General features: G+C 34.5%; 2 protein-coding genes across 3 annotated transcripts; both read right to left on the bottom strand.

Moving 5' to 3' along the window:
- Positions 1-727: 727 nt before the first annotated feature.
- On the bottom strand, positions 728-3862 carry LOC100499791 (uncharacterized). Its single transcript, NM_001249170.2, has 5 exons — positions 3775-3862; positions 2322-2369; positions 2102-2182; positions 1832-2007; positions 728-1018 (listed from the first exon to the last, which is right to left on the bottom strand). Exons 1-5 carry the CDS (start codon positions 3794-3796, stop codon positions 920-922), a joined length of 426 nt encoding a protein of 141 aa, NP_001236099.1. The 5' UTR covers positions 3797-3862; the 3' UTR covers positions 728-919.
- A 1216-nt stretch (positions 3863-5078) lies between these two features.
- LOC100815086 (dynamin-related protein 3A) lies at positions 5079-13740 on the bottom strand. Of its 2 annotated transcripts, none has more exons than XM_006583710.4 (20): positions 13283-13740; positions 12933-13215; positions 12802-12830; positions 12591-12692; positions 12369-12437; positions 12235-12294; positions 11931-12044; positions 11770-11818; positions 11509-11618; positions 10953-11045; positions 10726-10818; positions 10505-10642; positions 8275-8388; positions 8066-8161; positions 7853-7895; positions 7537-7682; positions 7302-7448; positions 6861-6913; positions 6650-6749; positions 5079-5776 (listed from the first exon to the last, which is right to left on the bottom strand). In XM_006583710.4, exons 1-20 carry the CDS (start codon positions 13613-13615, stop codon positions 5510-5512), a joined length of 2439 nt encoding a protein of 812 aa, XP_006583773.1. In that variant the 5' UTR covers positions 13616-13740; the 3' UTR covers positions 5079-5509. The 2 variants fall into 2 exon arrangements, with proteins under 2 accessions (XP_006583773.1, XP_040873258.1); XM_041017324.1 differs by having other exon boundaries at positions 12933-13201; positions 13283-13417.
- Positions 13741-15682: the final 1942 nt, after the last annotated feature.

Genomic DNA, 15682 nt, shown 5'->3' with positions numbered 1-15682 from the left:
TCTCCCATTTTGTAACCCAACCTCAAGACCAACATGTTATACAAGTTCACCACCAACGCCAGTCTTGGCCCCCCTCTCAAAAACGTCAACAATGCCTTCTCCGACACCGAATGGTACACCAAACACCACCAATCAGTTCGTCATCAGCATCATCTTTTCCAACACCGGCTGGGCCCCCTCCATCAACAGCCCATCCAACGAGCCCAAACCCAACTAATCCAAAGACCTTCCCGGTTGGCTACAGCCGTAAAATGACAGTGTTCACTTTTGGTCGGATATGACTGTTCAATTTTGGTCAGATTGAGAATCTTAGGCCCTAATCCAACCCAAACCGACCGAGAATCTTAGGCCCAAATTCAGACCAAACCGAACTGACCGATGCTCAGCCTTTACTCATTTCTATGTATCCGTACACTTTTTCTAGACTCATTGGACACTTTTTGAAAATTTCGAAATAAAATGTTTCTCGAGAAAATGTTTTTCTACATTTAACCAAACATTTTTCAGTCTTCTCTATTTTCAAAATGAAAACGGAAAATGAGCGAAGGAAATGCATCCTTTCCCATCCTTTCTTGTTTCCATTTTCACTCCTAATCCAACGTGGGGGAGGGATGATGCAGGGAATGCAGCTTTCCCCAAAAATTCAAGCAAAATCCAAACAGCAAGATGTAAATGACGCAAAAAAATAGGAAAATGCTCATATAATCTTAACACATCCGGGATATTCAGACCAAATACGTAACCAATTTATAAGTATCAAATAATAAAGTTACAATTTTGAAACTAATTTTGTATCAGTTTGTATGCATCATCGGACAAATGGTATTTTATTAAAATGCAATTCCTAGCCACATTAACAGTTCTAACCATAGGAGACACAGGGCACTGATGCAAACTCCCAAACAGACAAATGTAGCAGTTACACACTCAACGAGGCTCCAGAGTTCTTCCTGCATTCTGCAAGCATATCCATGTAAAACTGGCACTTGCTAAGGTCACTGCCATAGCTGTTCAGGCACTGCAACCAGATGCACATAAACATCATCTACTAAGGTAATAATATTATCTCAACTAGCAAATTCATATAGACAGTGAATCAAATCTAATGTAAAACAAAACACAAAAAGACACTACAGATTTCAATTCAAAAACGAGGGCCGAGGGCCTGTAAAATACGATGACTACAATAAATGAAGGTATTGATTCAATGAAGGCTCAGAATCCAATAAAACCACAATGGTGCCAACATATTAAAATGAATCCCACAAGGATCAGGAAGCAAAATATGGATATGAATGTCTATATAATAATTCAAAATATTATAAAATTGAATACTTAATGGATTGGGTTAATAATCATTTCAAGATCAGTGACATTGTCACACACTAATAATTTTTATAGAAAATCATCAGCAATTTAAAGACCTCAACAGTACCATATTGCTAGACAATGAGAATGGCAGAAAATATTTATAGATCACATTTTTCTCTTTACATTGCACATCCTAATGTGATTTGTCATCCACACATAAGAATCAAAACCCAACTCCCACCCTTCCAAAAGAAAGATTATAACAATATTTTGCTTAGGAGATAAGTTAATCTCGATTAGTTACCCAACAAAAGAAGATATATTTCACCTCCCACATCTTTGTAGGCACAAAATATATCCTTTGCAGTTTGTATTATGAAATGGCATATGTTCACAAAACATTACACACTAGTGCAACTAATAAATAAGTGTTGATTAGCAGATTATATACCATGAAACACTAATCAACAATTAAAGGAAAATTTCAAGAAAGGTAAAAACTCTAGGTAAAAAAACATACATCCTGGAATGCCTTTGTATGAACATTGCATGCATCGCCACCAAAAGTATTTGCAGTGGGTGCAGGGGCAGCAGCAGCAGCCTCCGTGACTACTGCTTCATGTTGAATGGTACGAGGACCCATGACAGCATCCACAGCCCTGTGTGCCACTGCACTTCCAGTGCCAAAAGCCATACCTGGGAAAAACACCAATAGAAACCAGATAAGATGATTTTTCTTCTTTCACAGGATTCCATAAGGCAAATGTAACATTAATCTTCCTTCACATACCTTGAGCTATGGTTGAACCAATGCCACCAAGCATAGATCCGCCACCGCTCTGAGCAGGGGCTGGAGGAGGAGCATGGTGAACTGCATCAAGACATCAATGACAATGTTCATTAGAGGAAAAAGAAATTTGCATCCCACAATTTCTTGTTGAAAGCCTAAAAGTGCATCTTCTCAAAGCTTCAAGTATAATATACAATTCCAGTATTGTATTCATGCATACCTGGAGCAGGACGAGGTGCTGCACGAGGAGCAGGACGGGCAGATCTTCCTAAAGTAAGCAATGAATCAATAGGGTCAAATGGATAGAAAACAACATAACAATGCAGAATAAAGATGATCCAACCATTATTTTACCTAAAGTAAACATTACCATATTATGATCCATAAAAAAAGGTACAGCATATGAAAATCTAAAAAATAATAAAATATTTTATCTTGATCAAAATATCAAAGTATTTCAGTATTTGTAACAAAAATATTTATTGCCAATATTTCAGGAGTTTGGTTTAGTAGGTAGCTTTTTGCAGAAAAACTCTCAAACCTGATCCAATCATGAAAGCAGTGGATCAGGTTTGAGAGTTTTTCTTCAATCTGACACCCAGCCCAAATCTAACATGTCTAGATTGGTTCAGGTTAAACCAAGGTAGATCTATTTTTCAACTCCTGATTTGGGACATACTCATTGGTGCTTCTCTATGATCTTCACTACCGTAATATATAGAGCCTAGCAAGAAAAAAATCTTTAAGCCAATAAATAAATAAATGTGGCTACACAGGTAGGGTTAGATTGAGTGTGCCACCCTAGCTTTACAAGTCTGATGCTTTCAGACCTAAACCAACCCAACCCATAATCTGAAATCAGCATACTGGCACCATTGGTTGGTCGGGTTAGGATGGTTCACGGATCGTCCTGAACCATGGAGAACACCCCAGCTCAACATTAACAGCAGAACAGAACACTTCCATGTACAACAGTACAATGCTAAAACATAACGACTACACTAGCATTACCATCAGCAAATACCAACACTTAAAACATACATCATCAGAAATGAAAAACAAAAACATGCATCTTTATAAATTAAAAGATTTGTGACGCAAAAACAAATCTAAGAAAAAAACATCAAAACCTTCCCAAAATCTGGGAGAGAAGCAGAAAAAATATAAAATTAATTCATCTCATGTGTTTTAATCTTGTTTGGGCTAATAAAAAAATTAAAAGGCTAAAACCAGATTGATGGGGAAGTTGGTTAATAACTCTATGGAAGTTACTATTTTAAGCTGCGTTATCTCACGAAAATCAGGTCTTTTCCGAAGCTATCATTTTCTTGTATCTAAACAAGCATCAAATCTTCCAAGATCATGTAGTGGTTTTCTGATTTGAAAACCCTAGAAGAAGAAAAACTACAACTAAAAAAATAACCATAAAACATGGGGAAAACACGATTCATGAATCAAACTATTCGTACATATAACTTAGAGGCACAAAGTTAGTAAAACAAAGGGGAAATAACAGGAACTGTCAGATTTATCCAAAGCCCCAAAAGGGAAGGAAAAAAACCCTAGAAATCATCGAAGGTGCAAAATAAACAGAAACATGTTATATTATTAATAATGAATAAATGAATCGAGAAGATAAAAAAGGAAAATAGAATTGAGATTGGAGATTTTACCACCGGAGCTACGGCGAGGCATGGTTGAAATTAGGGCAACGAAAGGGGCAAAACGAATCGGGGAGGGGGAGAGAGAACAGAGGTATACAGCATATACCGTTTGTGAAGCGTGAATGTATTTAAACCCTAAAATCCTTTGAAATAGTCGGGGAGACACGTGTCGCGTTTGCGTTGGTTATTTACTCGTTTCGGTCGAGTAGTCTAGAATTGAACACATGATATATATATATATATATATATATATATATATATATATATATATATTTTTTTTTTTTTTTTTTGACATAACACATAGTACTTAACAGGATTAAATACGCTAATGAGTAATCTCTTCGGCTTTGTAATCCCAATCTCAATATTTTTAATATTTTTGTTGTATGTAGGAATAGAAGATAATATATTTATAACAAGTGGTGCATTCTGTTATGTTAGATCTCCTTGACAATTTTCCTTTTTAATATAATAAAAATTAATTATATCCTTTAATAAAAAATCCAATATTTTTGTGTACTCTACGAACACATGATAGAGCATACAAAATACTTTTAATTTTAGAAAATATTAAATTATTTTTAATATATTTTCATATTTATAATTTTCTTAATACGTGTTCACGTATATATTTGAAAAATGATACAATTAAGTACTTTTGAGTAAAATTTCATATGCACCCATTTTATTATCCACTACTCTCAACCAATAAGAATATTTAAGTAATTATAATATATATTCTAAGGAAAAAAACTCAACTAAACACATATTTTAACCACTCCGGCAAAAATGTTTGTGCCAAAAAATTACTCTTGAAAATATAAAAAAAGATTTTCATCCAACTTAACTAAATACATTTTATTTAAAATACTTCAAAATAATATTCTCAACTTATATTCCCAATAATATTGCCTAAAATAAATACATAGTCTATAAAATAAATGTCTCCTATGGTTTTCTTTCATATTATAAGTGCAAAACATTGATTGACTTATTGATAATTAATTTTTGATGGAAAACTTATTCGACTGCCTTTGGTCTTTCCTCTTAACTACATCTTTTTATTATCTAAAAGGTGCCTATATATATATATATATATATATATATATATATATATATATATAAACAAGATAAGGTTTAAAGATCAGATATCTATTTGCAAAAAAAAAAAACATAACTTAGGAAATTTTAGTACTTTTTCCCTTTCATTATTATTTTTAAAAATAAGAAATCAAATTTAAATTTACAAAAATAAGTTATTGTAACAAAGCACGAGTAACAATATAAAAAAAACGAGTAAAAAATCATGAAACTAAAAAAAATCAATATTGCCAGCCATTTCTAGCTGTTTCATACAGTCAACCTGCTAGTCATTGTCGACAACAAAAATGAAAAAATGCATCAATCTAGAAAATTGCTATGAACAATAGCTGACCAACCACCAAAACAAAAATGGTAATATATACATTAATACAGTGAAAAAATTCTCTCAGCTGAAAATCCATATGCTCCTATTATTCTTTCTGGGGCCTTGGTATATAATGCTAGCGCTATATGAGAACAAAAGGGAACTTAGATAACGAAACCACCCACCAACACTCAGGACCATTTTAATGGGAAAAATAGTAATTGAATGCAGTCCAGCTCCAGCAGGAGTTGCAAACCTCAAAAATTGCATAAGCATAAACAAAATAATAAAACGCTTGAGTCAAATTTGTTGGACTAACAAGCACAATCAGCTAGCTCATTCATCAGCCATTGGATTAAAACCTGACGTGTATGGCCCTCCATTTCCATTTGAATCGTGAAATGGAGATTGGAGTTCCCCAGAATGTGAAGACTTTCTAGACTTTGTGTTCTTGGGAGAAGCTTCATAATAGTCTCCCAAACTGCCGGTAGAATACATAGACGAAGTAGGCAATCCACGAATTTTAGGTAAGCCAGTAGTAGTTTCAGGCAAACTGTATCCCCTTTCAACTGTTTCAGCTTCAAGAGGCAGTTCGTTCAAGTCCTACCAAAGAGGAAATAGTATCATTAGAGTCCAACCATAGTTGCAACTTGCAACCAATGTAGTAATGTAGATAGTTCATGGATTTCAAGATAAAATTAATAAATCTTGGACAATATATACATCTGGAAGTCATGAGAAGAAACTGAATCCGTAAAAATGATGGATCAATTCATGCATGTAGAAAGCATCATGTTACAACCCTAGTGAATGACAGCCTAATTACTCACAAAAAATCATGGTTTTAAATAGAAACTCAACAAAAAACCAATTACCATATGAAAAACAAATATCAATAGTCAACAGCTAGGATCAAAGAAAAAACCAAGTTTGTCTTGCAAAATATAAATTTCATAAGTAGCAAGCAGACTGAAAGGGGGAGACTTGGCACAGTGTTGGATGATGGAATTAGTGCATGTTTGCATTAAAGTTTGCAAACTTAAGATTGGGTTAAAATTAAGTTTGCAAATTGAGTTTGCAAAAGCAACCCAAGTCTTGCTTCAACAAAACAGTTTTTAGACAAAATTTTAATGTGCAAACGTATTTTTGAAGGTCACCTAACATGTTACCAAACTAAGTTTACTCTCCAAACTGAGCTTGGAGTTGGAGCTCCCCAAACCGAAAATCAAATATAACCGTAGCCTTTCCATAATGAATCTAACCCTTCCCTGGACCCCACGCATAAAGGGAGTTTTATAACATAAGGCCGCTCTTTTTTTATAGGTGAGTACACCAATGTGAGCACCAAAGATCATGAGCATTTCCACAGGAAGTCAAAGGCGTAGAACTACCTTTAAAGTAGAACCAAACTTTATCAAATAAAATAATACAGAACTTCAGCTAGACAATGCTGATTAAAGAATTATAAGCACTCACTTTAAAAGCCTGTTGATAAGCCCGGAGCAGTTCTCGACAGTGTTTTCTTTTCTTGGCTACCTCTTCAGGTTCTTGCAACATCTCTTCAAACAGATCCTCTCTAGTTTAAATATAACATTCACAGAGGAATAACCAAGGCACATCAGACAATATATATAATTCCAGAATAAACATGAATTAGCAGGCTACAATCACTATTAGTATATAATACCTGTATAGTTTTTCAATGAAGACATTGTGAAGCTCTCTCTTTGTGTTGTTTACCTAGTTATCAAAAGCACGGAAATTCACCAATCAAGTAGCATAGAGAATATGGTAAGATAAAATGAATTTTAACGGTTAGAATATCTAGAGACATCTCAGTCTCACAATATCATTGTTGCATAAAATATTTTATAGAGTATATCTTAAATAATAACTTAGCAGCAGTTTCATATTTCATATATTTCCATATTTGTTTCCTTATTTGATTTGATTAGGATCAGGTATTCAGTTGATAATGTGCTCCATTAGGATCAAAACAGTAGTTACTTTTCTTCCCGTCAATGATCATTTTGATGGTGACTTCTGACTTATATTGGCTAATATTCACCATTTGCAGCATCTAATTAAAAAACTATTTTGCAAAGCCTAGAAGATGAATACGAAGTACCAAGAAGTGCATAATTGCTTTGGGGACAAGATCCTCAACATTTTTCCTGACAATGTCATAGTATGATTTCAAAAGCAACTTTGTTACTGTGATTTCAACAGCTTCAGTCTCTGAATTGCTCTCCAATGGCCTCAAGACAGGAGGGGGCTACAAAAACCAAAGTACACTAAGTAAAATATACCCATACCATACGACATAGTGATCTAGCTAATGAAGGTGTCAACCATATATATACCTCTCTCAAATGAATAGTAGAGAATGACTGCACAGTATGGACTGGTTCAGTATGTGGTTTACTAGCTGTCATTTCCTTCACAGACACACGGTTATCACCTCCACCAAAAATGGATGAGATCCCCCAACTTGATCCACCAGTGTTTCCTGGGATAAAGTATCATGCATTAAAGAGTTAATAATGTACAACACGAATGATGCTGGTTGATACATCCAAGACACTTGATTGAAAACAACCAATAGGAAAGCACAAAATTAAATTCATGATAAAACATGTGCCTCAACAAACTCAAACATTAAATAGAATAAAAAATTACCAGAGGTCACTACTTTTTCAACATCTGATGCAGCACGAACACCCTGTTTTTTTGTTTTTTTTTTTAAATTCATAACATTAGAATTGAAGAGATCAGAACAAGACAATAATTTAATATCCCTTATTTGATTTCTCTGAGGTATAAACCAAGGTACTGTATGCATATATATAAGAAAAGTTTAGTCAACTAAACAGGATAAAATTACATAAATACCTGATCAGCCACTACTCCATTTGCATGTCTTGCGAGAATAGATCGAGACTTCCCACTTCTCTCAGAGGCTGATCCCTTATCAGATTCCAGTGCATCCTATTGGAAAATAAGAGGATTTTAAAACAAATGATAGGAGAGCATAAATTAGCATTCATGTCTAGCATGAAAAACAGAGCATATAACTGGATGAGAGGCCATAATATGTATACCTTCACCCTAGAAACTGGTAAAGCAATTCTAGAAGACCTGGTTTGTTGCACTGCAGCTTCTATTGCCTTACTTCCGCCAATAAAATTTGGGTGGGAAGTGTTTATGTAGTCCATCTGTAAATTGGTGTAGTTTGAATAAGAAATTATCGACAAGGAATTTAAGTTTTTCATCAGATAGATTGACATCACTATTGACATTAATAAGCTAAGTCTTAAGGTTTCTACTTTCTACTAGAGTAGTAGATCCCACAAGATTCTCAACATTTTCAAGTCTGTATGGATTAACCTTATTTTCAAGAAAAAGGCCTCATTAATACTTAGACAGAGAATACAAAGTCAATGTCAACCAAGTTAGCAAGCAGTATATAGAACACATTTCAGTCTTGATGAAATATCTGAAACCTGAATCTCATCTGATAAAATTTGAAGCAAGACATATTCTAAGAAATGAGGGCTTCACATACCAAACAACTCCATTAGAAGTAATTAATTCCTTCTGTTTGTGTGAGAAGGAATAGAAGTTTTGCTTAATAAAAAAGTACGAGAAATAGGTCAAAGACCATAGTTGAAATTGGTAAATAACACACTCTATATGGCACCGTGTGGACCAGCATTAATAAAATTATGAGAGATAGGTCGAAGTATGAAGTGTGAAACTACTATGAGTTGCATTCCAGTATTAGGTTTCAATGTCAGTTGTTTAATAAATCAGGGTAGCGAAAAACACAATATAGCATCAGAGTGGCACAATGCTACCACAGGGCACTACAAGGCTTACATTGTGGAGCATTGTTTTGGTAAAAACCCCTACTTTACAACCCCCCCCCCCCCCCCTTTCCTACCCAAAAAAAAAATCTGAATGATCAAACTTTTGGATATTTTGTGATTTGACCTCTTTTTACATCTAAAACATATAGATATAGGTTTTTGTCTTCAACATGTAGCATTCCTCATTATCGACTTCTTGGCGGCTCATACACTATTACATTTCACACGATGACACTTCACTCAATTCCTCCTTAGTCAGAACCCTCCATAGGTAGTCCTTTCCAAGACATCAACAACCAGTTCTAACACCGCTAGATTTCTTTCAGGATCATTGATTGTCTCACAAATTAACATGAGACTTTTTGACATGTTTTTTCCTCACTCACACACTTTCCAAGAAATTTCCCAAAAGGTCACTCATCTCATAATTACTCAAAGTCAAACACGCTTAACTGTGGAGTTCTTATGTGATGAGCTACCGAAAAGTAAATACATCTTATTAGTATAAGTAGTATCAATTAATTCCTTTAAGTCATTTTCAACTATACAGTCTCATACCTGTAGAGCCTCTAGATTCCTCTGATTTCGGTGCGATTCGTCCGAGGTGTTATACAACACAATGTAAAATTTGACCTCTGTTTGGATGAAAAAAATATGAAGTACAACCTTTATTCATTTGTGGCCACTACTTGTCGATGTCATTTCCGGTCAACCCAATATTTTTTACAACCTTACTGCTTCTCAGTGTACAGGCATCATTGTTCAAAGCTTCTACCTTTCTTCCTTTAGTCTCTGTTCACATTAGGCATCATAGCTCAAGTGTATGTTCTTTATTTTTTTGGGGAGTGGTGTTCTTTCTTTATATTTCACTATTCATATTCCCCTAATTTGTCTTTGTTCTTTATTCTTTTATCCAACTCCCTTCCCTCGGTCTCTGTTCACATGACATGTTTGATTTTTTCTACTAATTCTCTCTTCTTTTTTTGCTTCATTCCTACATTCTTATTGCTCTTATCAGTCATGTCATCATCCACTCAACCACAACCATAATGCTATTGCTTTTTAATTTACTAGTTAATATGGCTTAGATTAATGCTGATTGCCTGTTTAATTTATAACGTTGATCATAACTTATGAATAATCTTCAATTTTGGGTAACTTTAGCATTTCTATCTATATTGTATAATCTATTGATCTTGTATGTATAATCTTTGTTATAGTAATCATCCTGCTATCCTCTATCCTACCACTGCATTTTGGGAGACAAGTGACAATGACCAGTATTGATAACTAAGGCATAAATCATTATTTTGATAGGTTTGTATTGTGCAACCAAGTTTAGACTCCATAACCTTAGCACTCAACTATATTTTTCAGCATCTGCTTTTAACATAATTGCAGTAGGAGGAGCAAGTATACATTTATACTTTAAAAATATCAAATAAGCCAAATCTCAGCATACCTCCATTTCTATGACGTGTGTTATCATAGTCTCCGAGGGTTCTAGGCCTTCTCGTAAAAAGTTCCCAAGAACTTCATCCATGCACTTTCTCAAGAAAGGGAACCGCTGCAATTCAGTGACCATACATCGATGGCTGATCTGAAGAGAAGAGATTTTAATTTAGCACATATTTGTAAGGTGGTGAAGTAAAGAAGCAGAAATAGCAAGTCATAAACCCTTACCTTCATTAACTCATCATATATAAACCTAGCACACTGAAGACTTGGATCCAATAGTCGAGATATCTGCCTGCGTACAAGCACTTCAAATGGGACCTAATAACATGAAAATAATAGATAAGTATTTTTTCAGTTGGCCAAATAATTTACATATTTGGTAGGATAAGAATGTGGTTTCAACTAAGAAAATATCAGGGGTGTGTGTGCAATAAGAGGGCGATTAGACCTACTTCTGGAACAAACAGTGCTGATTTAGGTCCAGTGGCATTCTGTATGGCTGTGCGAATATCATCATCAGTCAAATCTTCACATGGATCCACCTCCTGTAAGATAAAATTTTATTGCATTATATAATAGGACTCAGGAGCTAGCATTGAAGAAATGAACAGAGGAACATGATCATTGGGTGGTTCAATGGAGTGAAAGTGTAAAACATATATTTTGCCTGTTGCCTAAAAAATCTACATTATATAAATGCCATATGAAATTAATACATTTTTCCATTTCCCTAGAAATCATTCAATTAGATTTCAATTATATAATTTATAGTTTGATTATACAGAGTTAGACTATTAAAACAAGTGAAAAAAAAGAAGTTTTAGTTCAACACTTACAATCAAATGATCATGTGAACTCAAACAGAATATTTAGCTTATTAAAAACTATTATTTCTATATATTATACTTGCTACTTATTAGTATTATTTATAATCATAATTTTAATAAATTTTAAAAAATATTGGGTATATAAATAAAATAAAAACTACCATATATAAGTATCTACTACCTCTAAGCTCTTCACAAAGATGGATTGAAAAATGTAATGAATTCGTGCACCCCCAGAAAGCTCAAATGTAGACATCTCCTCATTCTTTCCCTCTACCATGGAGGAGAATGCTGTTTTCAACAAGAAGAAAAGATGACATAATCAAATTTGGAAGGTAGTTATATAAGGAATACCAATAAATGAATATGAAAAAAATGAAATTAAATAACAGATGTAAAAGTTGAAGAGATAAGAAACCAGATAAAAGGGATGACTAAGTACCATCACAGTATTTTGAAAGAATATTAAGGAGAAGAGCACCCTGTCCAGCCTATAGGAGGCAAAGAATCATGGATAAAATTAGGTAAATGACCAGTCAGAGTAGAAACGTGTCAGTTTAACATTGATAAGTTATAAGGACACATCCAAATATTAACACATGCCTTGGACTCTGTGATTTCTCCATAGCTTGCATGTTCTTTCGCAAGAGTCACTAGTGAAGCGCTTATACGTGCTCTCAGCCCTGGTAACACAGCCTTGATATGTTGTGCAAGAATCTGCAGAGATATACAAGCAAATAAACATATGTCATGCTTTAACTTCAGATACTGGAATCCTATAAGAATTCGTAATGCTAAGATCTTTCAGGGAATTTCTAAGAAAAAGAGTATGCAGAAGATGCATTTAAGGCCAACATTTGAGACAGTAACAAGCTAATTTGTGTTTTCAACATTGCAAATTCTTTACCTTGTTCAACTTCTTTGCCAATTGAGAAACACCACAACTATCTGCTAGGCCACTGTATATCTTGAAAAGCATAAATTAAATCAGTATATAGATGTGAAAATATTGATTATTACAAAACAATGGTACTTCCTTACAGGATGACTGCAGAAAAACTTCTCTTCAGCAACAAGAGCATCCTTTATACTACGGTTCATTAGAATATCCTAATTTGGCGTGAAAACAAACAAGTAAATTTCAGCATTACACATACAATTACGATCAGCAAACCAGCCAACCAACCAATTCTTTTAAAAACAGCAAGTCGGCCGACCAATTTGCAAGCAAGCTATGATGACCTGGTAGAATAACATCATTACCTCTTGACTACGATTCACAACACCAACATAACCAAGTCGGAGGGGAATAACTTTTCCTAGCAACAGATTCCGGGCATCAGTACCTCTATCCATGATATCCAACTACAACCAACACAACACACCCCCACACTTGTCAGTAAACAGAAACACCACAGCAAACTTAACAAAAACGTTCACACATTTAAAACAGTACAGCACTATAAGCCTATACCTTCGTGATGACACCAATTGTTCTGTTCCCTGCAACACAAAAGAAAGACAAATTAGAAAATCCAATCACCACCACCAATCAGATAGACACAAAATGATAATCACTTCAGACACAAGGAATAAAAAATCCACCATCAGGATCGGCAATTCCAGCCATCTGGAGAGCATCCGAGTTCGCCAAATCTGAATTCGCCGGCGTCACCGCGAGAATGAGACAGGTCGGAGTTTTGATATAGGACATGATCATGGTTCTAATTTGAGCCTCGATATCCGAAGGCTGGTCGCCAACAGGAACCTTGGTGATGCCAGGGAGATCCACAAGCGTAATGTCGAGAACATTGGGCGAAAAAATCTTCAAACGAATCTGCTTATCAGACACACCTTTGTTCCCTCCAGCTTCCCTATCAGTCTCAGCCTACATCAACAAAAACAGTGATATGGCACTTGAGTAAAGTTCAAATTCAAATTCGATTGAAATTCACCTGAATTTCGGCGCGAATTTGGGAGAAGTCGTGGAACTTGCGGCCAGGCAAGTGGAGGAACTCGCCGAACTCTTCCTGGGAGGGGGGTTTGGTTTGGACGAGCTGGAGGACGAGGGGGCGGCGCGTGCAGATGTCGTTGCCGCGAGGGAGGAAGTCGCGGCCGACGAGGGCTTCGAGGACGCTGGACTTGCCGCTGCTCTGGCTGCCGACCACCGCAACCTGAGGGAGGTCGATGGCGGAGTGGCTCCCCACACGGCTGAAGATGTCCTGGAGCCGGTTCACCAGCGAGATCACCGACGAGCCGAGAGGAGCGGCGCCGCCCGCCACCGCCATCGAAGCTAGAGCTGGGTTTCTTCTGAGATTCGAACGGAGAGTGACGAATTAAACAAACTAACTGCGTTTGTGAAAAGTGAAAGGGAAGTAATGAGTAAATGGTGTTTGAATGAGGGAGATTATATATGAGAAGGGGATTTTCTTGCACCGGAAATCAATTAGAGCTTTCTTTTTTATGAATAGTATTAATAATTAATTATATTTTATTTGTATCATCACTACATGTGATTTTGAGGTTTAATTCAAGTCTAATAATAAATTAATAAGTTAATACAGCAATGTTCTAAATCTCTCTGTTTTCTCTCAACTAAATCTCTCTTTTTTCTCTCAAAAGAAAGTTCATGATTGGAGAAAAAAACAACAAAGGATCAGCTGTTTCTTGCTTTACGCAAAACACGAATGAAAGAAATGAAATTACATGTAAAATGCAAATAAGATGAAAGTAAAATGAATGAAATAAGTAAATAAATTATTAAGTATGAGGAATCCACGAAACAAATATAACATATAGTCAAATTAAATTAAGTATCAATAACCATTAGAATTAGAAAAAATAAGTTATGCATAGTCTAAAATGATTTGTGTATGATCATTAAATTTTTAAAATTAATTATTGAATTCTAAAAAAGAGAGAAACAAAATATATATATATATATATATATATAATCATGGAAAAATAAATGTGAAATAGATAGGGAAAAATGAGAAAAATTAAGATGAATGAAAGGAATAAATAATATATAATATAAAATTTAATCTTCTAAAAAAATGTAAAATTTAATAATTAAGATTAATTTAAGTATGCATAGTGAACAATATCCATAAGACATATGTAGATGGAACTAATTCGAGCATACCATCTTTCACCACTTTTGTCCCAGAAACCCTCGACAGCCCAACTTTTTCCCATTGTATGATCCCGTAATACGTTCAATCCAAACAAATACTACACCAAACTTGACACCAAAAAAACCCTTATCCACGGCCATTGTAATTTGCAATCAATAAAAAATATTACCTCAAAAAACTGAAACTGCCTCCACATTTGAAGCCAATAATACCAAACAGATGGAGAAATTGAAGCATTGAAAACTTTGGCAATAGGGAACAAGAATGGACACAAGGTGGAGCTTTCTCCATGGAGGCTGAGACTAGAACTTAGAAGTAGTTCTCTTGACTAAGCATCGATTTTAGATAAAAATAAATATAGCAATAATAAAAACATTAAAGGTTGTAATAAAAAGAAGGAGCATACAATTGCGTGCTTTTAGAAACCAAATAACATAAAAAAATTTGCAGAAGTGGTTTTAAGTGATCAAATACACAACCAAACATGAGGTGAAGCAGACATACTTTGAAGTATTGGTGTTTTTAATTTCTCCTTAAAAATAAAACTACCTTAAGATCAAGTAAAATAGAATTAGGGGGATAGAGACTTATTTATGCACACGAAAAGTAGACTTCCGCTCATTCTTGAAAGATAAGACATTTTATTGTCCTTCTTAGATTCTGCTAATTGTCAATAAATACAGTCTTCGAGTTAATATTATAGGATTATTGTTAATAAGAAGTTACATACTTAATATTGTCTATAAGTTATTGTTGTTACTTGTTAGCATCCTTTTAATAAGTTTTTTTTTTTATCTTTTATTGTTGCCACCGTCCATACCTTATTTGATTTACTTTGCCATATATTCTTGTTAGGTACGTATGATATTTGAAATATACATAAAATAAGTATTATATGAGAATCATTCAATCATTCTTATTCCTTAAATTAAAATAAAAGATAAATATTAAAATATTTTAAATTCAAATTAAAATATCATTTAATTATAAAAAAAAATTATGAGATTTATTATACAAAAAAATAAATATTTTAAAGATTAATTTATGATGTTCTAAAATATCTCAAATCTATAATCACCATGACAACTATCACTGTCATGACCCTTTTGTCACAACTATCATGATCGTCATCACAATCACTATGGTGATCGTCAACTGTTGTCACCACCAACATAATTGTTGGAGTCGTTATTGTCACCATTATCATGATTGTCGTCA

Source organism: Glycine max, chromosome 7 (genome assembly GCF_000004515.6).
Source record: "Glycine max cultivar Williams 82 chromosome 7, Glycine_max_v4.0, whole genome shotgun sequence".
Classification (NCBI taxonomy): domain Eukaryota; kingdom Viridiplantae; phylum Streptophyta; class Magnoliopsida; order Fabales; family Fabaceae; genus Glycine; species Glycine max.
The sequence above is the reverse complement of the archived record's forward strand: the minus strand, read 5'-3'. Positions and strand labels throughout refer to the sequence as shown.